The sequence below is a fragment of the Apteryx mantelli genome, chromosome Z, assembly GCF_036417845.1.
Source record: "Apteryx mantelli isolate bAptMan1 chromosome Z, bAptMan1.hap1, whole genome shotgun sequence".
Classification (NCBI taxonomy): domain Eukaryota; kingdom Metazoa; phylum Chordata; class Aves; order Apterygiformes; family Apterygidae; genus Apteryx; species Apteryx mantelli.
Window position 1 is genome coordinate 42,283,956 of NC_090020.1, and position 25,899 is coordinate 42,309,854.

General features: G+C 36.7%; 1 protein-coding gene across 14 annotated transcripts in view; it reads left to right on the plus strand.

Annotated features, from left to right (window-relative positions):
* Positions 1 to 25,899, plus strand: part of DTWD2 (DTW domain containing 2) — a 263,172-nt gene that overhangs the window by 38,471 nt on the left and 198,802 nt on the right. For all 14 annotated transcript variants that reach the window (XR_010886923.1, XR_010886926.1, XR_010886924.1 and 11 more), the window contains exon 4: positions 13,724 to 13,913. Coding sequence is in view for 7 of the 14 variants with exons in the window: in XM_067315902.1 (XP_067172003.1) it covers positions 13,724 to 13,913 (190 nt within the window). In the remaining 7 variants the exon portion in view is untranslated. The remainder of the gene's footprint in view (positions 1 to 13,723; positions 13,914 to 25,899) is intronic.

The window sequence follows — 25,899 nt, forward strand, 5'->3', positions numbered from 1 at the left end:
CATGTTGAAACTTTCAATACCTTTATGCACAGCAGACTTCCCTTCTTGCAGTCGGGCTGATTTTGTGGGAACTGGAATTTCATTTCTGCCTTTACGAAGTGACCAAGTAACGTAGTGAGACACTGGAAAGTTAACAGTAAGGATTTGTCAGACCTACCAAAATGGTGCAATAAGACTGTAGTTAATTTCTACTTTGCTAATACAGTAGTTTATTTCTACTCATTTCTGTTATAAGGCTGTTTCTTTAGCATTGTTGCTGCAAAGCACAGGTTTTGGATGGAGTATATAGGAGGCTTATCCTGACAAAATGTGTTTTACAAGTAAATATGACTAGAAACTCATCTGTGCCTTAGATTTTTTTTTGAGCCTTCTGGGAAGGAAAATGTGAACATTACTATTGATGTATCAGATTTTTTTTTTTAGTGTTTAGAGTGGATTTTAATGGTTTGTAATGATTTTTAATGTCTGTACCTTAATCTCCTTTATTGGGAATGTTAGGAAAATTTTTACATGTGTTTTTAATCATCTCTTCCACTTTATTTTACTTTTCTCTAGCTTAGAAACACTGCTTTCCTCTTGACTCTAGTAGCTGTTTGCTTCATGTCTAAGTTTTTTCCTCTTACTGACTTTAACACTCAGAAAAAGAGCAACATGAATGGCATTTGTATATTAGCATTCAGATGGCTGTTACTTATGTATAGTTTTCCTTTCCTTTTCTCTGCCTTCCTAAGTGTGTATGTATGCTACAAGTTGTATCATCTTTTCTCTTTCCCATTCTTTGCTGAAGTCTTACAGCAGCAGAAATCCAGATAGCATTTCCCATTTTTTTCTACCTCTAATGTCATTGTCAGATTACTTCACAAATCCTCCTTACAGTCTATGTTAGCTAACATCTATCCAAACTTTTTTGTTTGACTTATGATTCTTAGGTCTTCCTTAATTCATGGTCTCAAATTCTGTAGTGTTCGGATAATTTCTGGTTCACAGCTTTTAATCAAAACCTGTTAGATCTGTATTTCTGGTTCAGTGCTTCTGCTTATCAAAAGGATATGGGAACTTAACCTTCTCTCAATCTTTGAATACCCCACCTTTCTTTGAATATTGTCCAGCAGCTTCCTGCTTTGTGCTCTTGTCCAGTCTTCAGATCTCCAGTTCATCAGTGCTCGTTGCAGTGATCATCATCCCAAACCTGCTCCCTGTTCTCCACTGGTAGGACTGATCTCTCATGCCATGACAGAGCTTTCTTTGCTCACTTCCTTCAGTTCTGCTATCTTTCCAGATAAACACTTCTAAATTTTTAATTCAACCTAGTGTCTTTTGCTACCAACATTTCTACTGTCTTTGATTCTTTCCTTGAACCATACAGTTCTGCTGCAACTCCTTTTGCTGTCTTTCCTCAATATTGAAGATTTCTAGGATAATGTTGACAGAATGTAATAGTGTGTATGTTCTTCTTGTTGCCTTTCCTTCATTCTGTTCTGCACTGGCAAAAGATATTTGTCTCATCCTTCCTTTTGTCTTCTAGATTATGTACTTGATCTAGTGACTGGATCTTCTGATGTCTTTCTCTTGCCCTTTTTTCAAAAGTTTATTTTAATCTTGGGATATTTTCTATTACTTGATGTTCTTGCACCTTTTAATTTCTGTCTCTGTATCATTTTAGCTACAAAAATGCTGTTCTTTGGCTTGCCAGATGCTCCCTTGTTGCATCTGTATGTGGATTCTCTTCTGTTTTGTGTATTGGTTTCAGAGATGACTCACCTCTTTCCTGTGCATTTGATTTTTCACAGATTATCTACAAACACATGGTCACATCACCCACATACCAAAAACTTTCAGATCTACTCTTTTGGAACAGAATGAGCAATCTTCATTTTCTGATGTGTTCTGGTGAATATTAAACTTGAACCGACAATTCTTGTCTTGTCTCGCATCTATTTCAGAGATTATAGCATGCTGGTTTTGGCCCTGACAAAACAGTCTTTCCTTGAAGATTTAGCCAAAAGACTACTAACAGCTGTTTTCTCGGCTTATTGAACTGCTTTGTTCTGACTGTTTGACAAGTCAAAACATTATCTCCTCTTGTCATACCAATAATGAGCTTGTTGCTTACTTTTAGAGTTTTTAGTTGTATAGTGTACTATCATTCCATTAGCTCTTCAGGTGTGTGCTCTCACCTCCAGTTCTTCAAAGACGTCAGTTTCTTTTTGATTATTGGTTAAATTTTCTATGTCTATTGAGCTATTTTTAATAAAACGATAATACTTTAAAGAAGTGGGGGGAGAAGAATGTGTCCTAATATCTTTTTGGGATCATTCGTATGACCATCTCTAACAATTGCTGTGAACTTAGAGCAGTGGGTTTGTTATCAACTATGAAAATACAGTGGGAAAAACCAACTAGCTTCTCATTCGTGAATGAAGTATCATTTCTGCAATTTTTGTTCTTAGGCTACTAAAACTTTTTGCAGGCAATTCTTCTTGAATAATACTGTTCAGCTTAACAGGGTTTTCTGGCATATACTGAACAGAGAATAACAATTGTATCTGAACTCTAACCAAGAATCTGATTTTTTTTGTTTGTTGTCATAGTTACATGAGCAGTCTTGCTATTGCTGCTTTTGAGTTTCATTTTATGCTTTGTCATCACAGTTTGAGGGGAAAAGATGATTTTGATCTTTATTCATTTTTTAAAATGAAATGGTAGTCCTACCCTCAAACCTTCTCCCTCAGCAAATATTCACACTTATGTAGTTTGCTAATTCTGTGCACCTTGATAAATTATGTACTCTGATCTCTAATGGGGATACTGATGTAGATACCTTTGTCCATAACCCTGTTTGGGACAGTGAGGAGGTAATTACAAGTTTATTTGCATTGCTCTCCAAAAATCAGGCTGCGGAAATCTCTTCAATAAATTCTGTACAGTAAAATTGCCAGCTCTGCTACAGATCAGTAGTTTAGATCAGAAATGAATTGGAACGCTTGGTGAAGCTTGTAACTTCAACCAATATTGAAGTAATAAAATGCAATTTTTATTTTATAAAGCTCTTTGTGGTAATTACATGCTTTAACTATGGCACTTTTCTTTTGCTTGCTCACAAATAAAAATATTTTCACTATATCAAATATCACCTAATCAAGTTTTTCCATTTACCAAATAATTTAAAGCTGCTAACAATATATGGTTCATTATTTATTCAGGTAGACTTTATTTTTTCATGTTTTTTCAGTGCTGTTGTGTGTATTAAACTAAATCTGCATCTTTATCTCAGCACTAATAGAGCCTGAGCTTAGCCGGTCAGCTTTGTTATTGTGTTTAAAAGTAGTGAATGCTAACATAGCACGTTTACCTCTAAAACTGTACTCTACCATATCAGGTTTCAGATTCCTTAGTATAACTCTAAGTATGTTTTCTTTGACTGCACTGGCTTTGAATATTGCAGCTTTCAGCTCCAATGTAGACTTCTGGTCTTCTCTTAGAGTAACTGATAGGATTAGGGGGATGTTATTGTCTAAGGTTAGCTTGAAGAGAATGACATAATTTAAACCAAACTGAATTCAACAGTTTTTATAAAGTAACATTAGAAAGCTGCTACAAAAATCTCAGGGTTTTTTGCTGCTGGGAGTGGGGGTTGAGCTAGTAGTTATGACTGCATGGTCTGCCTTGAGGTGGCCATTTAGCTAGGAATGAACATGTAGTGTTTAAATTTAAACTGGTACCAGGACCACATCTACTGATTGTACCAGGCACTGACTTAGGTAGCTGTGTTGCAGAACATACTAGAGAAGGTCCAAGAAGCACGTTGTCAGCATAGAATAAAGGGACATCAGCTGTCAGGAAAAGTCTTAAACTATGTGGTCAGGTGGATAAAAGACTGGTGTTTATCACCATCGAAGAAAATTCACTTCATCATTATGAATACTTCATGTTAATGGTGAAACAAATTGCCTTAGTCCAGGTTACAGAGGAGAAACATGCATTACTTGAAGCAAAACTTGCGGCTTTTTGGGGGAAGTAATTGTGGATGTGCTTAATTAAAAGGATTTGGCATTTCTAGATGTATTAATTATCACCACTGTTGAAATATGTGCTTTACTTCTAATACTAATTTCTTGGGCTTCAATTTCTAATTTTCTTGGATATTTTTGCTTTAGCTGGAAGTTTTCTAAGTTCTGTTTTCTGGACAGTTCTCTGATTTGCTTTCTTGTTATACTTGGTGCTAGAATTGCCTAGTCTTTCTCCTGGGCTTAGGCATGTTTGGAGAATTCTTTCTCTACTGGAGGGAGTCTAAGATTTTTGTCCCTGGTGAAGACACTTCAAGTGTTGTTCACTGAGTTGCCAGATTTTGTCTCAAATTTCTTCCCTTTTCTTCCCAAGGCTAGTTTGAAGAAATGCTGGTTTTTAGAATACATGTGGTGGTCATACTCATTTATAGCCCCCCCTCCCAAAAAAAAAAAGAAAGAAAAGAAAAGAAGTAATGCAGTAGAGATATTACAGAAGACAAATGTTTAATAGAACTTTACAGGCTTAGCAGGAAAAAGAGTCCTGTTAAAGTTTTAAGATTTTAGCAAAGCCAAGGGATAGCTAGCTTGTGTTCCATAAAAGGCATCTTAAGGCTCAGTAAAAGATCTATAAAAGTCTGTTAGCATTGCTGGAACTTCTGTTCTTTCTGTGTAATTCCCACATGCTATTTGAGCAAGGATTGACTTAGTCTGCGTGTATGTGTTATGTAGAAGAGTTTTAGCCTATGATTATAGCTGCTAGGTACTGCTAAGTATCACTGTATGTGGTATGAACTAGGTTTCTCCATAGTTAACTGCTTAAAGAAGCTGGGTATAACTTAACCAAATGATCTTTCTTGCTGCTTTTTTTTATAGAAGGGATGTTCACAAAAAACCTGTATATTGGTTTTCTTACCTTTTTGCGTGGTGCTAGATAAGCCATGAAGTGTTTCTGTTAAGTTCTAGATTACTTCCTTTCTATCTGCTGCTTATATACTGAATACAATGCAAAGGAAGCAAATAACTTTCAGTAGAACATGGAAACCTATGTTTTCATGCATGATGCTCCCCCCCCCCCATAAACTTATCTAGAAAGTCATTAAACATTTGAGTTTTTGTTTTTAAAGCACAAGATGTGCAAATAAGCATAGTAGTTCACTTAAAGCAAAACAGCTCAGCAGTGGAATGGCTGAAGGTACACTACAGCGTTCTTGCTTTTATGCCTTTGTTGCACAGTGCAAGACTTATTAGCTTTAAATTGTTGCTTCTTTACCCCAGGTTGATTTACCAAAATGCTACAGCACCTATGCAGTAGTGTGCTATAAAAGCAGGTGGATAAAATGGTTCCAGTTTTCAGAATAGAAAAAACTGTCAGAAAGGAAGGTTGTAGAAGTGAAGATACACATAGTCTGAAGGGAAAGATGACTGTATTCTTGCTCACCTATTATTCCTTTCTTTCTAGTTTTTACACTGTGGCAGGCCAGCTCCACCTGTGAAAGGAAAAACAAATTTAAGATCACACACTACCAACCTAATGATAGTGACATACTAGAGTCCTTAAACAAGCAAGCTCCCTTCTGTTTTATTTACAGGTTTATGCTGTAACAGCTAATGTTGCTCTGAGGCACTGGTAATGGAGGATTTTATTTTCAAACTTACTTTATAAGTATACACTCTGGTATGTGCTGTATAGGTTTTCCTAGATTAAAAAGAATTAAGTGTTTTTTGTGACTCCCCCCTGCCCCCCCCAGTAAATGGCGTTTAAAAAAAGTTGTAAAATTACAAGCTTTCAAAAAACCTTAAATATTATTGTGACTTAATTTTGTGATCAAAGATAAACCTGTGCTGTTTAAAAGTATGTGTGGGGGAATTAGAAACCCCATTGGAGACTAGTATGAAAAGAGCAGTTTTCTCTTCCTGGGTGTATCTTATGCTTCAGCGCTGATCCTAAAGAACTATTTCCAAGTGTGGAGAGTATAGGGAGTTGTTGACTGTATTTGTTTAACTACCTTACATGAACTGTGGGGATCAATATTCCTACAGTTTTTCAAGTGCAGGAGTTTGTGTTGTGTGTGTGTGTTTGGTGGGTTTTTTTTAGTCAAGTGACCTGCCAAGGTGAACCAGTAACAATGGTGAGGGGGAAAAAATGAGAAGCTCTTATTAACCTGCTTCTTTTTTTAAAGATGCTAAATTAGCATTTGTTCTCTAATATTAGTACTATTTGATACTAACTGGTAATGTGGCTTTTTTAACTTGAACACTTGTATTTGGCACTAGTGAAGTTTAGTCTCCTATTGAAATAAAAGCCCTTACAGAGTTTGAAAGAAATTGGTTATAGATGTGTATTAAAAAGGTTTATGCTGCAAAGACTGTATTATAGTAAGATAAGACAGTGTATAACTTGCACACTTCCAGAGCATGCATCCCAGGAATAATGAGATGCTACTTGTTTTTAAGTATGGTCATGAGAACATACAAATCTTCTATGACAAAGTGGTTGGATACAATTTAGGCACAAATGAAAAAGATCCCAGGACTTCTGGTTAGCAGAGAGTGTTGTAAGACTAAACAGATTACGTGGGCCTGGAGCGCCTGCTGCATACTCAAACTGAGGCTGTGAATAGTGGTTTGCATGAGACATTGTAAGCATTTCTCTTAGGGTTCAAGGCCATAGTCATACCTTAAAACCTTTAAAGCACATGATCTTTTTATGAGCTGTGGGTTAACTGTGTGTAGAAAGGAGGGTAGTAGATGAGAAATTTTATTTCAGTGTGTGTATATGTATAGAAAGAAGTTGATGGTCTTCAGGTAGGTTGAATTTTTAATTATTGGAGGAAAACGTTGAATGAATGAAATGGAATACTGCAACTGTAACTAGTAAAAATTGATTTTTGTCTGGGAATTCTTGCAGTTTTTAAACTGCACAAACTGGTAATGAAAACTCAAAAGCTAGTAATATGTGCAAGTACTGCAAGTATAGCACCTGTAGTGAGTGTTCATAGGAAGATTATGTTACATTGAGCACAAGTGTGGGAACACTGAAAGCATTGACATTTATAGTTAAGACATTCCTTTGGCATGTGCCGTTAATGGAAACCATTTCTTAGAGTAAGACGAAGTAAAGACTAACATTTGATATCTGCTATGATATATAGCAGCACACTTACAGAAATAGAGCTTGAAAGATCCTCAGGATGTCACTACATTATTCCAGTACAGAAAGCAAAATCAACTATATGTATGCCTGGTGTTAATACAGTCCAGTACTAGAGTGTCTACAGTGTTCTCAGTGAGTCTATTTTAATATGTGGACTTAATTTTTTTTATCATTAGAAAGCTTGGGAGGATTTTTCACTGTTCACTGTTCATCTTTGTTGCTGCAGTTATGCTCAGTATTGCTCTTCCTGTCTACTGTGGACATGGAGAACAGGCTATTTCATTCTTGTGTTTTTGGTACTCATTTTTTTTGATACTGCCTAGATTTTTCCTGTGGCCGCCTTTACTAAAAAATATTCAAACCCAGTCTATTCAGCTTCTCTGTAAAGGCTTTGATTATTCTTGCTGTTCTTGTCCTTAGACTTTCTCTAGTTAGTTGGCTTTTTTTGAGGGATTTCTTCTCACTAACAGGTCTAAATTTTGCACAAATTGTTCTGAGGTAGAGTACTTTCTGAGGTGCCTATATTCTGACTTGAGTTGACTTGTTTGTTCAAGCTCATTGCATTACCTATATGATTCCATTGAAAAGTTCAACTGTGGGATTCAGCTTCTGAGATTTTATGCATTGCTAATTTTTCCTAAGTTGCAGGCCAGTGTTTGGTTTTTACCTCCTGTTCTTAATGTACTTGTGAAATAGTTTCTCATTCTGATTTTGTACCTAGCTTTTCTGATGTGCACTTAGACTTATGATATTAACCATTCTTAGTATCTGAGTGAGTTTCTATTGTCTGTATATTATATATATATATTTCTTATTTTCTGACATAATGAAGTGATTACAATTTAGCTAAGACTTGGGGTTTCTCTTTAATCCTTTGTATTTCATCTTCATTTGTGCTGCTTCTTTCTTTTGTGGAAATAGTAAGACTTAAATTTCTTTTCCAGTACCTTACCTTCCTACTTCTTGGTTATCTCTTAGTCCTGTCCACCAATTCTGTGAAGTTTTTTTTCCTCCTTAGCCATTAGAGACGCACAGAGGACGGACTGGATCTTGCTCTACCTTGTAGGTTTCAGAGAAAGAAAGCAACACCTCTTTCCGTGACTAACCTTGAGCAAGTGTCGTCTTTTTCTATTAATGTCCAATGCATGTGAATTTAAGGTTTCTAGTTCCCCTCAAGTGTCACTTATATCACTCAAAGCATATTTTATCATTATATTGCCTATTCTACATTAACTTACAAACCTAGATCATGCCTTGCAGACAACAAAGCCATGTTCATTATCAGGCCCTTTCAGGTTACACCAGCTGAAATCTGTTATGTAAAGGTCATGATTGTCAAATATCCAAAAGAATTAAGCTGTCTTCTCAACTCTGTGCACAATATTAAGAATCAAGAACTCAATTACAGTCATCTTGGCTGGGGTGGAAAGTTAGACCTGCATGTTTTTCTTCCTTGCTACATATGAGTGAATTGCATACATTTAACCTCATCAATGATTCACTATAGTTTTATTCCATTTAGGTTTTATAAAGGGATCTAGGTTCATGACTTAAGTCATAATCTTAACTAATCTGCACGAAGCTTTTGATAACAGCTGTTAAAAGTGCATGAATACATGTGACAAAATAAATGAAGGATTTGTGTAGTTGATGGTCTTCGTTATTAGTTAACATAGAACAACTCTGTATTTGAATTTCTTTAGCAGAACCACTTTTTAAATGAGAACTTATTTGAGTAATAGCATCCAAAATGATGTAATTGTAAATCCCACCAACTGTGACAGTATGCTAAAGTACAGTACCTAAAGTCAGAAATGAGTTCTCATTTCAGTTTTGAGTTTATAGTGCACTCTTGCAAGCTCTTCAAAAGAGCTAAGGCTCAGGAGGAGCTGGACTGTTTAAGAAAACCTTTTTTTCTGCGTATACAGGAACTTTCTCTTTTTTCCCTGACTGGCACAGAGTTGTAAAATCTTTCTAAGGTCAGCTTCTGATCTGTAGGAGAAGTACTGGTTGTTTAGAAATTCAGCTTCAGTACCCTCTTGAGATTTGGTGGCTTCAAAGGGTCTGCCATGAGCATGCAGGCTGTACTGATTAAAATCGTAGGTAAAAACTGAAGTCCCTTTTACATATTTCAGACTAAGCAAAGCTTCTATAAAAGCATGATTGAATGTCCTAGGACAAGCTATGTATAAATAAGATATAACTTAAGTCTGTCTCTAACAATGGCCAGCAGCCACATGGCACTTCGCTCTGTTGTTCTCCTCCTGTTCTGACCTCCTGCACTAACTGCTGTGCTCCTTACTGTACCCAGCCTTGCCATCATCTTTGGCATGTTTGCCAGCGTTAGGCCACAGTTGTGTTCAAGCATTTGCGCGTGCAGCTTCAAAGACGACAGGAGACTTCCATCTCCTGAACACCAGTGAGAAAGGATTTGATTACAAGAAATAGTTCTTTCACTGAACTGTTCCTGGTTTCAAGTTATAGTGAAATTGGTGGCAAACCTGTTTGAGAGGTTTCCTGAAGAAAACTTCATCCTGAAGAGAGCTTCATTTTGAAGCATGTGGTCCCAGTATCCTGTCTATAGCAAATGCTGACTCCTGAGCAGACAGGTCCCTGTTCTTCATCTGCACTACCAAAACTGCATGGCTGGATGGCAAATGCTGTGAAAGCTGTCAGGTGCTGTGCATCCAAATATGGCAAGATGAGCAAGAAAATCACCTTTGACTGCAGGCAGCTGCTATGTGAAATTTTCTATTGTAACAATCGACTATTCCTTCTTTAGCCTGGACTAGTTTTCCTGATGTGACCACCTGCACTTGTGCTCCTAACTTACCTTTGTGCTTACCCCAACTGAATCCTTGCATTCCTTCTTTACCTGTGTTTCTGTTGGATTTCATTTCCCCATGTTCACTGGTCTAGCTGGACTACAGAATTATGTCTCTGAATTTGAATAACAGCAGTTTGAAATAAAACAACAACAAAGCCCCAAACCTATCCTACCTCAAAAGAAGCTCACAGTAGAGTGGTTTATAGCAGGTTAAGTCTTTAATGAGACTTTCCCAATTCCCCCCTCAGCAATTTAGCAATTTGCTGGACTTAGATGGTGTCTTCCTAAGAAGTTCCATGTCTCCTTTCTAATTCGCTGATCCAGTGTGGCCTGGGCTTTGTGTCTGGTCAATGGGATGCTTCTAGACAAGGAAGGGGTGGGCTGGATATCACATGTATGCAAGTGGCCTGGTGCTGAGTTTTTCAACTCCATCTTTGTGTGGTGGGGATGAAAAGCAAAAATACATTTTAATGCGTGGTCATAGCACTGAGCAAGGAACTTCTGCTGTGGCTCTGAGGAGAGTTTCAAAGCTGGCATATGTTGTTTAATATTTCATGAGTTGTCATGAATACAAACATCAACCTTAATAAAAATATCTTTTGTATTTTTAATGAGCCATATTATTTGTCTCAAATTACTCTTGTACTTAAACAATGGAGTATAAATCAGTGGTATTTGGGAGAAAAAAATCAATGTTGACATTGTTTTAATGTTTTTTTTTGTTGTAGGACTATATGCCCTTGCTTTTAAAAGTAGAGTTATGTGAAGATGAAATCTAACTCATAATCTTTGTGCTATAGTAAGCTTAAGCATACAAGTCAAAGCTTGTATGCAAAAAAAAAATTAGTGTGTTGATCAGGTTTTCAAAAGAGCTGAGCAGGCAACAGCTCTATTTCAGCATTTCAGTGAAATGGCTAATTTTTCACAATTATTCCCTCTAATGGTTTCCTCTTAAAACATCTGGCTCTAGTAGAGAATATCCTGCCCTATAGCAGTATTTGAATAGTAGTGCGTGATTAAATATACTGTATTAGTGTTTACCCAAAACAAGCAGATGAGAAGTACATTCTTGTCAAGTGGCTGTGAAAAGTGGTATTGTTGATATGTACTTGCCTTTCAAATGCTGCATCAGTTTGTTCAGCTAACACAGATCCATTTTTATTTATGAATGTTGCAAACTTGGGGTCTCAGACTTTCTCACTTTTTATGCAGTTATAATTAAATGCAACTAAAGGATTTGCATAAAACCTGTTCAGGGGAGGGAGACAGCGGTGACTCATGAGCAGGAAAAGGCCTACTGCGCTGTGTATTGGTAACAAACTAACTGAAAGCAAAGCCTTAGAAAATGAGCAAAACGAAAGCCTAAAGTGCAATTTAATGTGAGTACCACGGCCTGCAAGGGGGGTGAGCAGCATATATATTTTTAGGAACCTTTTACTATGAAAGTTAAGTATGGTAAATCTTCTACATATACCCAGCATCACTCAAGATGGTGGATGGGGTTTTTTGTTTTGGGTTTTTTGGTTATCATCTAAGATCTCGATTATTTTAAAGCTCTAACATCCCAGAATTAGGATACTTGGCTCTTCTGAGGAGTTGGGCTCAAGATAAGCATCTGAAATTAATGACCAATTTTGTAGACTTAAGCCTTGAGTGTTTTGGTAGGCTGTAGTGAAATATCTATTGTATGTGACTATGTATAGCATGATTTCTGGTTAAGCTGAAGTGATTACAAGTTACCAATGATGTAAGTGAAGGCTAAACTTGTATGCAGATAAGCTTCTGTGTAGTCCTTGGCAGAAAGTTCTCACAGACCTACTTTACAACATTTGTCTCTGTTTACTCTTTTTTATTGTTTATTTTGGAAGAAAAGTGTTACTGTATTTTTCTTTTTTTGGTAAATAACATTGATCTGATTCAACACTACATTGTTCAATACTGTCAATCTAGATTGTTTACTTGGAGAGTGAGGATGGTCAAATATTGGAAGACTAGCTCTGGACTAATATTGGTATACTGAATTCATTTCCTTTTCCATTTTGAATGTCTCCCATGTGATCCTAGACAAGTCTTGAGCTTAGAGTCTCGGTGTTTTAGGACTGAAATTCTGCCTGAATTTAACATTGATCAAACTGTGTTTCCACATCTGTCCAGAGTGATGAAGTACACAGGTTTGAAGTACACCTAATATATGTCAACTCAAAAACCATTATTAAGCACTGGCTTTCTTTCTCAGCCTTTTTTCCTCCTTTCTTTATTGTAAGGAAGGAAGGAAAGGAGATGCTTGACTTCTAGAGAAACGGTGCAGGTGCCTGGGTCCTGGGACTTCAAAACTGTGAGAATACAATAGCATTAGGAATTTGTCTTTGTGAACTGATATCTTTAAATCCTGCTTCTGTTGGTGTCTTGGCACATATACTTGTCCTTTGTGGTTCTTATTAGATAGCACGGATAGCCCACTTGGTGCGCTGGCTATTGTGAATCCCGTTGTATTGCACCTTACTTTCCCTATGCATTGGTCCCTTCTGTAGACCATATACAGTAGGTGCTTCAGTTTCCTGGCTGTTTTCAAATGGGTGGTGATGTATGTGCTGTTTAATGTGACTCTTTCGAAGATGCTCTGAAGGTAGTACACCAAATGAGGGGCATTGCTACTCAGTAGTTGAGCTTAATGATCAGGAATACTTCTGGGCCTCTTAGCAATCATATTGTAAAGGAGGTGAGTAAGGAGACCAGAACAGTGCTAAGCTGTACTGGCTTCTCATTTGACTTCAGAGTGCAAAAAAAGTCAGACTGTTTCAGCTGTTTATTACTCTGCTCCCTTTCTTCCCTGGCAGTCACTCTATAACCTCTGAAGTACTATGCAGAATTAATTTCTTAGTCTGCTGCGTATGCTTCAGTCAACCCTTGCTTTGTATTTTCTCCTTCCTGAACTGAGGCAGTTCTGATGACTGTGAGTTGATATTACTGGAATTGATTCATGACAAGTAATATGTTATTACAGCTTTTTCTCAGTTTCTCCCTTGCTGACTAACTTGCCCAGGTGGTTTTTGAAGCTTCTGGTATGACTTGAATGCCAGTGCCTCCCACTGATTCTTATGGTAACTTGTTCAACATGTGAACACTTAAGACAATAAGTAATTCTTCTATTTCATGTCAAATATACAGACCAACAGCAAAGAAGAAAATAATGTATGGGGTTTGGGGGTGTACCTATAGAAATAGTAAGCTGAACCAAATTGAGATGATAAAACTTTCAGAAATGTCTTGTGGACACTGACCAAAATGGCTGCTGTTAGTCTTTAAGTATTAAAGGTTCAAAAAGGGTAGACTAGTATTTTTGTATTTAGTATCTGAATACATTTTACTAGAATACTTATGTTAAATTTTTAGTAACCAGTTCAGAAGATCTTCACTTCAAACAGCCATTAGAGGATGTTCTTAATGTCTAGTAATTAAAGCATTGGAAAATATTCCTGATTGCTTCATTAAGCTTTTCACTGATTACTTCTGTGGGTGTGCACACACACACACACACCCCGCCCCCAAATAGGAGGTAAGGGGAAACCAAGAACCTTACCTGAAGTTTTGAAAAGAGATTGGTGGCTGAATGATGGATCTTTTTCTGGAAACTTAAAATTGAGAAGTTGAATTGGATTTAGTAGGTTAGAATATCTGGAAGTATTTGTCATGGAAACATTTAACTATTATCTTTTTTGTGTGTGTGCATTGAAGGTATCCTGAATTAGCAGCAGTGTGCAGAAATCCCAGTACTCTAATTTTGTATCCTGGAGCTGAAGCAACTAATTTGGAAGAAATTGCTTTGATGCCTTCCAGTCCATCTGTGATGATAATCATCGATGGAACATGGAGTCAGGCTAAAGATATATTTTACAAAAATTCTCTCTTCCGGCTTCCCAAGCAGGTAAGTTATATGTATTGTTTTTTTAAATGTGTATAATATATGCTTGGTTCCTGACCAGCCAAAAAAGGAGCCCCTTTTGTTAAGGGGGAAGTCGTGGAATTTCCTCCCCTGCTGCTTCCCCCAGTTAGAACCAACTGTTAAGGAAAACTTGCACAATAAAAAAACCTCTGTGATTATGGAAAAAGATGACTTTCTAAATAGTGGGTTTTTCACTTTATCACTTGACGTTTGTTTTAGTTTGAGTTAATGCATCTAACTTCATAATGAATCAACTCCTTTGCAAATTGAGAACTACTTTAATTTACATGGAAAACTTTGCCTCTCTGTTACCTGAGACATTATAACATGTGCAACAAAATATGCATTTCCTTCCCTGGATAAGTGTTTTGTACTGCCCTAATGGGGAAGATGAAAGTAAAACAGTCTCTTATGAAAATGTCAGACTTTCTCCTATATTTGGCCTCCGCTGTATGAAAACCTTTCAGTAAGCTTTGACTTAAGCTTAATTACTAAGCTTAATTACATGTGATTCAGTTGCTGTTATTCAAGAAGCTTTTTTCCTATTATTAGATTGAACTTGCTTTTCATACCTTATGTAAATGCATCAGGCTGTATTCCTTTATGCTACAATGCTGTACCTGGGTTAAATGCCCACTTTAGATTTTTCTAGAGAAGGTGCTTGTTTGGCACACTTGCAGTTCTGTGTCCAGATTGTCCTTTTCTTGACTAACAGTTAGGTTGGCAGCTGGTGGAAGATGTGTGCTAGGCTTTCTGGAGTGCTTTCTATGAACTGTTAGAAATGCTGTTAGTAGTCTAGGAAATACAGACAACTGAGACCCTTGTGATGATGTATTTAAACTGCAGTGGCGCTTGCATTTTTGCTGTTACTTTCTGTACTGGAGGGTGTGGAAGTGGCCACTTCTCAAGTCCTGCAAAAGTTGATTAAGGAGACTGTGCACAGGGGATCTGCACGGTGGAGGCTGTACTGTTTTGAGGCCTGGTTATGATGCAGATTCTCTTGTTGCTTCTCCTTTGATAAAGTTGTGAAGAATCTGAGTGATGAAATCTCATGGCCAAACTAGTTCAAATTCAAGTCAGTATCTTCTGTGGAGGCATGGAAAAGGGAGCAGTTTTGCTTGGGACCAAAATAAGAGGCAGTACTTTGTCCTCATCTCCTGGCTTCTTGTAGGTGGAATGATGTCTAAGGTATTTCTCCCCCTGTATTGGCATAGCAGTTGGGGTTTAGAGGGCAGCTTTTCAGCATGTATAAAAATTTTGAACACAGGGTGGTATTAACAAGACTTTTGTTTTTCTTTCTGAAGTAGGTCCATGAGATGAGGAACATTTGTCCAGGTGTAATTTGTTGACAAAGCTGCCTTATTCTCTGTTATTGAAGGTATTTTGTGGAGAAAGTATTGATATTCCCATTTTTTATAGCAGAACAAATTCTCTTCATTACTGAATTTCATTTTCATCAGCGAAGAGCTGGCTGTATCCCTTCTGGGGATGAAAAAATTGTCAATTTGCAAACTTGTAAAAAAACAAACCCTTATTGACTGTGATGTTAGAGTAGTTTAAATTGAATACTGTTAGTTAACATGCTGTTAGTGCAAAACCAAGCTGCGATATGTCTAAGTTGCAAATTTCCTTCAGAGGGTGAAATCTCCATTTTGTCAGATCTGGGAGTTGCTTTTGGGCTCTTAACTGTAGCATAACAATTAAGTTATACTGATGCAAGTGAAATGCAAAATAAATCCTAGGTTTTAGTCCAGTTATTTTGACTTTCAGAGAAAGGTGGTAAAGCAGATAAAACTTAAAACTAGGAACTTATGGAATTCATTTCACTATTTCAATTTCACTGCAATTTTATGAGTAGATTTTATGGAATTTATTTCACTGCAATTAATTTCAAATTCTGTAGAACATTTGTCTAAGACTGGTGCACCTGACTGCTGATATATGACCTACCTTTAAGTGAGAAGGTGTTTCTGTCGTCTCCTTAGTTGGGTCCTACCAAATTTGCCAGTAAAAAGTCATACATCTCTAATTCTGTAAGCTAGTTATTCTCCATCCAGAGTATATTCCCCGATCAGAAAAAACAGAAGTAATTTCTGTTAATACATTCACTTGGAGGGGACATAAAGGAGAAACTTGGTCATTTTTTTTAGTTGTCTGTTTTTATAACTTTCTGAATTATTTCTAGTTTTATTAGCCAAGCCAGAAACTAACTATTCCAATGCTTTTACAGCTTCTTTCTCTTTTTGAGATGGACTAAATATATTCATCTCTTCAGAGATAAGATCCAATGCTTACAGCTAAACTCCAGCCCACTATTCTGTAAAACAGCTTTTGAATTTGTTCTCTAATTTATATCCCTTATTTGAATATTAACTTGGAGAATAGCTTAGGTGGCTCCTGTTGCCTTGCCTATTGCTTGCATTCTCTTATATCCTTGCTGCGGACTGAACTTTATTTCCATGATTACATACAAGAGGTAATCTCTTCAAAAGCTGGAACAAGCAGAAGGGTATTGTGTGCTTTCTAAAGCGTGTTTTGTTTTGTCCAGTCATTTTAAGTGACTAAAGTTCTTTACTTTTGCGTGTCAGTCAACCTTCTGTGTTTGAAGGACTGAAGTTCATGCTGCCTTAATCTATAAAGTTGAAACTTGATCATCCTGTGAGGTTCTTTTCTGCTGACAGTTGGATTGTCTTCTGCAATGGATTTTGATTTTTGAAAGAGCAGTTATTTGAGCTACGTTGTGGGTGATGACTTCTTTATGGCATTTAACTACTAGCTATGTCTGCCTGTCATTAATGTTTTTGACAGATCAGATCAGTAGGGGCATTATGACAAGAGATGACTGAGTAGATAATCTATTTTTTGTCGTCTGTCTCTTCAAGATAGCATCTTCTTCCATTTCTCTTAAACAATGTTGGTAAGAGTGAGTAGTCTCTAGGTTTTCACTTACTCAGCTTAGCTTACTATTATTTCTTAATCTTTTTAAGCTCCTTGCTCTCAGAGGAGCATGACTGGAAGAACTGGTTGACAATCTTGTTTTTCAGATCTTGTTCTTAAGTGTTTAAGCTATGATTTCTTATTCTGGATTGTAAACTATCAAATTTCATTTTTGTCCACTCAGTTGTTAACATGTAAGCTAACTTTGATTTCTAAATGACACCTTGAAATAAAAATATCTGAACTGAAAGAAATTGTCTGTATTTCTTTGTTTAGAAGAAAAGCTAATAACTGGCAGGTTAAGGTACATGGATCTTTTTTTAAATGAAGCTCAACTCTTATTTGCATTCTTTTCTGTCTAGTCCATTATCACACATTATTGTTGAGAAAAAACAATTAATGAGCTAACCAACTAGTAAAACAATGTTGATCACAACAGAACCCTTCAGAAAAATTAAGAGAATTAAGTAATGTAGGGGTGCAGTTGTGTTTTCTGATGGGAAAAATAGTGGAAATTAAGAATATACTTGGAAGATACCTTAAGAGCTATATGCTGGAATTTTGTTACCAGTGTTATGCTTCCATGCTGCCTGAGAACATAGCATTATTTAAATGAGTGTAAAGAACAGCCATGCATAAACCAGCAGATTTCGGTGATTAGTGTTTAAAAAAAAAAAGGGTCATAGCCAGCCAGTTTTGTCCAATAGTTGAAAAATTCTTTAAGCACAGAACTGAACTGCTCAAAATAGCAAAATATGATGTGTTGATAATGTAAATGCAGGGGGGCAGAAAACTTATTACTTTATACGTAAAACTAAAATATTTGTTTTAACCTGCTGAACTTAACCTTGAGTCAATAAGGAACAGAAAACAAAACTTCAGAACAAATTAACCTCTCACTTAACCTTCTGTATCAGATAAAACATACTGATGCAACTAAAACAATTTGATTCTTCTCTCTCAAGCTGTACTACTTAATGACGGCTTTTATTGGTTATTGAAAAGAATTGTACCCACCTTTTCATGGTGTGTAAGCTATTTGGATCAGGGACCTGTTTTGAGATGTCCAGTTTGGATACTGTGCATGTACATTTCTGATGTTAATTAACATTATTTATGTCATACAACTAATAATCTCTTGGGTAAACAGGATCTGCATAAAGAATTTCAGTAATCCAAGTCGAAAAACTTGTACAAATTTTTGGCTTGGAGCTGTAGGCAGAAAGTAATTTTCTTTATTAAAAGGAAAGACAAAACAAGTTGAAGAAAAATATTAGTCAAAAAAGATTACGCAGAGATGATTTGTATGTGTTTATATATATATATTCTTTCTGACATACTAGTCATCCAAATTCTTGCTTACATATTCCTGATTGTAGCAAGGAGCTGAAGGCACAGAAAGTAAGTTATTAATCTGACTTGTACATCAACATTATGGAAAAGCTAATTATTGAAAATTAACTCTTTAAAACTCTTTTCTTTTGAAAATCCAAAGGGTTTTAATTATGCATTTCTGACAAACACAAAAATGTACTCCTGGGCCTTTGGGAGATCTAAGTGATTGGATCTTATGAATGAAAGTATCTATAGGTAAAACTTCAGGAGTCATAGAAAGTATTTAATAGTCTGCAGAAGTCCACAGAGACTCTGAAAACTATCATGTCTAACATGGGCCTTGCAGTACATCATAAAATTTACTTTGTTCTTTCCAGACTTTCTTATGTTTTATGATCAACTTCTTTCATTTTCCATGTGGGACTGCTTCTTCACGCACTTTTTTCTTTTGTACCAGGCCCCTTGGAAAAGTCTGCTGGAGCAAATAAAGGCAATCTAGCTAGTGAGGATAGCCTGGAAGCAAAGGAATGGGTGAGAAAGCTTGGTTTGGGCTTCAGGACAGCCCATCTAGAGAAAATGTAGAAAGTTTGCTTACTTAGACTCTTATGTAAATGACTTATGGAAATGTGAGAGTTTTGGAAAGCAATTAATTTCTTTCAGAAGACTCAAGAAAAGATGGATCTGTTTGAGATCCTGCGAAATTTATGAAGGAATAAAAGGCAGCCTGAAGGAAAGCGCTAAAATCCTGCAATTTGTGTTGCTTATTACACTAATTATTGACTTAACATCCTGGCACACAATGTCTGCCTTCCCCACTGGCGGTATTAGCTAATTACTCTTTTCCTCTTCATATTCAGCTTGTAACTAATGCGTTCCTTGCTATGGGATTCATTAGTCTGATTAAATGTTGGTGCCTCTTTCCAGATGACTCTTATTGACTCTTTTGACTTCTCTCAAGTCAGTCCTGGCTTTGTATTTAACTTCTTCCTTGTGTTATTTATAGATGTACACTCAAACTTTTACATTTCTCTTGAAGCTTTGACAAGTAACAGAAGTTTTATGATTTTACTGTACTAAGTTTTGCTCCAGTATTAACATTTAATGACATTGAATGTTAAGATAAAGTGTAACAAAGTGCACTTTTCCTTATGGTCTCGAGCAGCCCATAAATTCTTCTATTTAGATTATATCTACCTTATTTTGCTGCTTTGTAGTCAGAATGTCACTGTCTTTGAAGGTAAACTATAAGGACAAATATTTTGTATTTCTGAATATTTGCATGATTTTAAATGTTTTGATTTCTGACACTTTATCTAGTCTGGGGCATGGGTCAACACAGAAGTTGTGATTATGATACCAGCCAATATACAGTGGGGAAACTTAAGTGGGTGGCAGGAGGAAGAGTTAGCCCTCTGCAGAATTGCCTTTCTTAAAATACCTATAATTTAAATGGTTGGTGACAAAAATGATGTTTTTTCTATTTAAGATGAAAATTCCTCTGGCTGGAGGATGCCCTGCATGGTTGCACAACTTTGAAAGGTTCTCCACCTGAAGCAGACATTATAAAGCCAACTCGTTCTTCCCACTCTGTTTTAGGTTGGTAGTCTTTTTTAAGGGGGCAAAGCTTGTTCTTTTCACTTCTGATTTTTATTTCCTGATATTGAATGTACAAGAAGCCACACTTCCTCAGTTAAACTAATCTAACAGGTGTCTCTGACATCATAGGACCCAAATTTATAGGAGGCTTGTGACAAATACAGTGTAGACCTTCAGAATTGTTACAATTCTGTAATGTTGAAAGGATTTTTTCCTTTTTCATCGAACCCTTCGTTTTTCTGTAATCCATGAATATGTGAATTTTTATTTTGAATTTGTTTAATCTTAGAAACTTTCAGGTGGAAAATGCGCAGTGAGTTCTTTCTAGCTGTAAACTTTACATCCAGTTGTGCGTTGCACTGTGTTTTGAAAGCCAACTGAAGAGAAGAGTGTGTTGCTTGAGTTGCGCCCTCTCCCTGAAGGACTGCCTGTATTATCTGTGAGTATACTCAGCCCCTAAGGGGGGAGAAGCAGGGCAGATTGTGCTTGCCTTAACATGTTTCTCAACTTAAGCATCTCTCTAGGATAAGCAAATTGGGATCTTCCGTTTATTTCTGAAATTCATTTCTCTTCATATTTTGTGTCAATACCATGTTTCATTTCAGAAATTTGCTGCTTTGTATTTTGACAGAAATAAATCTTGCTGGCAAAAGGGGCTCTTACACCTATTTCAGTTGATAGGATAAAGTCTATATCCTTTACAAGATTCTACTTTGATACTGATGTGCTATAAGTAGTACAGTCTTAGCAGTCAGGATTACAGTTTTAAACCTGTAGCAATGGCTTCCTGTTGTCATTTTCTAGTTCTGTATGCTCTCCAGTTATAGAGTTAATGGTACCTACTAAAAATTTTAAAGCACTATTTTTACAATTAAAATGCTTTTGAAAAAATCAAATATACCAGTAACTCCACTTTCTGACAATATCATGGAATATGCTTGTGTAACTTTAAGGTCTGCAGACTCTTGCAGTAGCAAGCTGAGTTTAAAAATGCTGAAATGTAGCCTCAGATATGTCTTGGGTTTTAGTTGATGTTCCTTTTTTCCTCTTGCAATACATTTGGCAATGCCATAGGCAGAATGCAAGTCAAACCATTTCAAATTAATTGAAAAAATCTTTAATTGAAATCCTAAAAATTAAGGCAGAGAACTCATATATAAAAACACTTTCTGAGAATAAATTTTTGAAAGAGGGAGAATGGGCCAAGTTAGCCTTAGTGATATGCTACTGCTCCTACATGAGAGCTGTATGGAGGCAGCCTTCTCGTGTGACAGATACTTATCTATTAACTATCCAGTAAGGGTTTTAAAATGTCTAAATTGAGAAAGAATGCGGTTTTCTTTTACACTACTAATGCTTTCTGGGATACTTTAAACAGGGGTCTAAAAAGTCAGGTTATTTTTTCTCATGGATTAAAAAGACAAAGCTTCTTGGGAAGAGCAAAAAATGAACCAACTTCTTTCATTATAAAGCTCCTTTTTAATTCATGCACATTGTTGGTTCCTTTGTGATAAAACTTCTGCCTTCTTTCTAACACTTATGCTTTCAGGTAGTACTGTTCCTTAATTCTGTCACAAATTAAATGTTTTGGACTCCAGACAAGGAGGACTTTCTGAAAAATTGTAGGTTGTCTTGAATAATAGTAGGACAGAACAGGTAAGATTCATAGTATCAGGGAAAAATAAAGGGCATTTAGTTCAGAGATGAAACATGTAGATTCTTCTGGCTGGGAAGCAGATCTACTGAAGCTCCTCACTTTGAGGTTGAATGCTGGGGGCTTAAGTATGACATAGCTCACTGAAATTAGTAGGAGTACTCTGAGGAGCTCGGTGGGTTGGTCAGGCTGCTACCTTCATGTGTGGAGTGGTCGCCAATGTTTCAAAGCAACTTTTGTTTAAGAGCCGCAGCAAAAGATTTCTTGTTCATAGCATGACAATTTGAAAGGTTATCACTTGAGCAGTTCTGACAAGAGTAGTCAGAAAATATGCCCATCTCTAGTACAGCTATTGCTAGTGAGGAGCTGAATGTGTCCTGTTTGGCACAGCAAAGCCATATTGAATGGTTTAGTGGTAGGAACATCCTTAACAGATCATCACAGTCAGTGTTGTGGCAGGAACTGGCTGCGCAGATCTAAAAAGTTGGGGAAGGTGAAGTGAATTGCCTTCTCCAACCCCCCCCCCCCCAACACACACACACACTATTACAGCTGGGTTTAAGAATTCATGGCTGAGGTCTGTGCGTTCAGATAATTTAGCTTTAGCATGTGGTTTGACAGTAACACAACTCAGACAAGTCAGCTTGAGGCTGTAATATGGAACAACAGGACTAGAGGCTGAGAGAAGAAGCTATTGATTTGGTGTAAGTTGATATTCATAATGTTTTTGTAAACTATAAGCCTACAGCACTTGTTTTGTTGTCCTTCTCAGCATTTCAGATTTTTAGGATCCATATGGTACTCTATACCACAGGACACTTCCAAATATGCCTTTAATAAGGCAGCCCTGGTTAGTGGTTTAAAAAAAAGCCAAACCTATCTAAAATAATTCATTAGAGAAGATTCATCCTTTTCCAGTCAGATGCAGGCGAAAGATGATTGGAATAGATGCTTTTTGTGCATGGGACAAAATCATACTCTTTTTCAGGTTACTTATATGAGAATCAAAATAAAAAAGGAGTCCTCCCCTCGTATAATCTGTGATTGCACTCATTCTAGTTTGTGTGCAATCTGTATCTGCACGCAGATTCTAGTAATTGCTCAGTTACAGAATTCATGAGTATCAGGTAATATTCTGGTTGTTTCAAAATATTGCTTTTTGCTCTTTGAGCTCTTAACTGTTGGGGAGGGGAAATAGCTAAATTATTAGGTGTACTAACTGGCACTAATGATTGTGCTTGTAACTGGAGGGTTTTATGAAAGATCATTTTTGACTGAGTTCAAGTAAAATTGTTTAGGTGGACCTCCGGCTCTGGCATGTATATTTTGTAGTTAAATTTACTACTGTCCTTCCCTATATAACATTCCTCCCCACCCCCATGATCATCTCCAGCTTTGGAGAAATGGTTAGCATCTGTTTTGTTCAAGTTACTTAAAAATTATGCATTTAACCAAAGTGTTTTATCAGATGTTGATTTTTATCAGATACTCATTTAATACAGACATACATATCAATGTCATTTATGCATATACTTACCTAATTTGACAATAAAAACAGATTTGTCAGGATAGCAAACTTTTGCAGTTAACTTAGCAGTATGTACCATCCTCAGGTTTTCAGGCTACTTTGCTGGGGTCAGTAAAGATGAGCTACACCACATGTGGCTTAACCTGGCATGATGTGCATTGTCTTCACTTAACGCACTGCTGCGTGGCTGACTTGGAGCAAACAAGTTGGTTCATGGGACCCTGGGAATCCCATATTTTAGCAATGGCCTTAGATCATGTCTTGAGTCCAGCTGCAATTTTTAGGATTCTGAGCTCTGTCTTGTATGTACTCTTTGTACATGTTGCTGCTGAACTGGATGCATGTTATATTCAGCAATAGGCATGTATGAGCTGCCAGGAAGCATGTCAGCTTAATCCATTTGCTGGCATTGTATTGCCACATGAAGTGGTGATACACGGATGTAATCTTGACAGGGCAAGTATGTAATGACAGGGCATATATGATTTCATGGTAATATTTTGATATAAAGGTGTATAATACTGATGGAGACAAATTATCAGGGGTAGTAATAGTGTTAAGTCATGATGGTGGTGGTGGTAGTCCTGTGTCCCCCTCTGCAGTGTTCAGCATAGCCCCACTGCCCATCCACTCTGTGCCCCATATGATGTGTGCCTACTCACCAGTCAATTATTGAAATGTGAGTTTATATTATGGTAACTTTTTATGACTTCAGCATCCTGAATTTTAAGAAAATTAGGATATTCAATTGCAGACTGGGGTGGTGACATTCATAGTCAGATAAACTATGTGAAAAGTTTTTAGATTTAGTTTTATAAATTCAAGCTGAAGCAGGACATTACCAAGGGGAGAAGACATGTTCTGTGACAGTTTCATTCCATGTGAATCAGAAATACAATTTTCTGATTGATTCAGTAATGGCTTGACTACTAAAATTCTTTTGCATAGGTGGTAGATGTCCTGTAAGAATGAAAATTGTTTGCTCTCCAAGTCAAGCAATGTTAAAGATGCAAGTAATTGACGTGTTTTTCTTTGTTTGCACTTCTAAATCTCTGGGATTGATTTGCAACCTGACGCTGGCCTTTCTTATATCTAGTGCTTTCTTCTGCTACATCTTGCAGTGAGATAATCAAGTTATTGATTGTCAAAACAAAAGGATTCTTGTAAAATTCCGAAATCCTCTCTAGCGCAAGATGGGACTGACCTTTGAAGTGGTGTGACAAAAAATGGTGTAATGGAAATAAGATATTATGCCAAGGAAATCTTGGGCAAGTGGACAGTAGTATTGACTATGCAGTACAAAATACTTTTCCATTTCTGAGACAAGGCTGCTAAGTGGTGATGAGATAGAAATGAGTGGGGGTTTTGTTTTTTGTGTGTTTTGCTAAGCTGAAACATGCATTTGGGTATTCTCTTCATTCCCACTGCACTGCTGCAGGTTGGCTGTCCCAACACTGCTGTCTGGATACATTTCTTTCCTGAAAGAACAGGATCAGTACTTCATTAAACTATCAATTGCTTTTTAATCGTGGAGTAATCTTAATGATATGATGGCAGGCAGAGAGTACTGGTGTTTTACACACTTAGAATTGGTATTCTGAAAAAGCCCCATTAAAGTTATTACTCTTTTTCAGGTTACTTTTGATTCCATGACTTTGAGTGAATAAATCAACTATATTTTTTTTCCAAGACTTTCATAATATCGTAAGAATTAGTGATATTTAATAAGTGACATAGTATTAAGATACAGTAAAAAAGTTTAACTTAGTGAATCCAAAAAGTAATAAAATATGTTTGCATACTAGGTGAAATTAAAAATCATTTGCTGTCTACAGGGACAAACTACTAGTACTGCAGGAATCTTTTACACTAGAGAGGCTAGGTGTAAAGGAAGTCATGTGATTTCAAAGAAACTTAATTTGCCTATAACTGGTATGACTTTTCCAAAAGTTCTGTTTTATACACACACGTGTAGGAACAAATGGCAATGTTGATCTGGAACCCTCCCTATGGAAATATGGATAAAAGCATATAACTGTGTGGTGGCCCTGGAATTCAAGAATCGGCCCTCCAAATGCTGATTGTTACAGGGTACTGTGTACTTCCACTCAGTTGTAGTCTGTGGCTTTATGAAGAATCCAAGACTTCACAAAACTGAACTGTTAGTTTTGGTGTATCTTGAGGGCAGATAAGACATTCTTTCTGAGAAAGCTTTGACGCTTTTCTGAGTTCTATGGAGCAATGCTGCCAATGATCACCTGAGCTCTTGGGGGAAAATGTGAGTAGACAGCAAGATTCCTAGCGGATTTCTGGATAGTGTAAATTTGCTTCTTTGTGCCAACTTGAACCCTGCGTTGCATGGCTCACAGCCTTATAATAGTGGTTACAGCTTGTTTGAATTAACTCTATTTTCTATCTGATCTTTCTTTAAGGGAAAAGAATATTCTTCTGTCCCTGCCCCTCCTCCCCCCTTTTGCTGAAATTACATTGCAAGTCCTGTTTTAAAAGCTTTAAATTTTTACTGAAAATGAAAAACTGACTTGTAGAGTATTAAGAATCAATAAGTATATTAAAATATTTTTGAAACTGACAGGTATTTTGATGTTACTAAATATGCCAGAGCTAATATCAATTTTAACTTTATATACTACCTTTATATACTACCTATATACTTTGATACCTGCAGATATTCAGAAGAGGTGGAGCTGTCCAGAGTTGTAATGACACCGGTAGAGTTCTCCAATGCAGATAACTTCCTGCAAAACAAACAAACAAAAACTTTCCCATACTGAAGTGAGATCTAAGTGGCTTCAGTCTCTTCAATCAAGTTTATATATAATGATTTGAGTATGAGTTCAGCTTTGCTTGTGCAGTCCTGGTAGTACAGTAGTGAGCTAGATCTAGTGCTGTAACTCCAA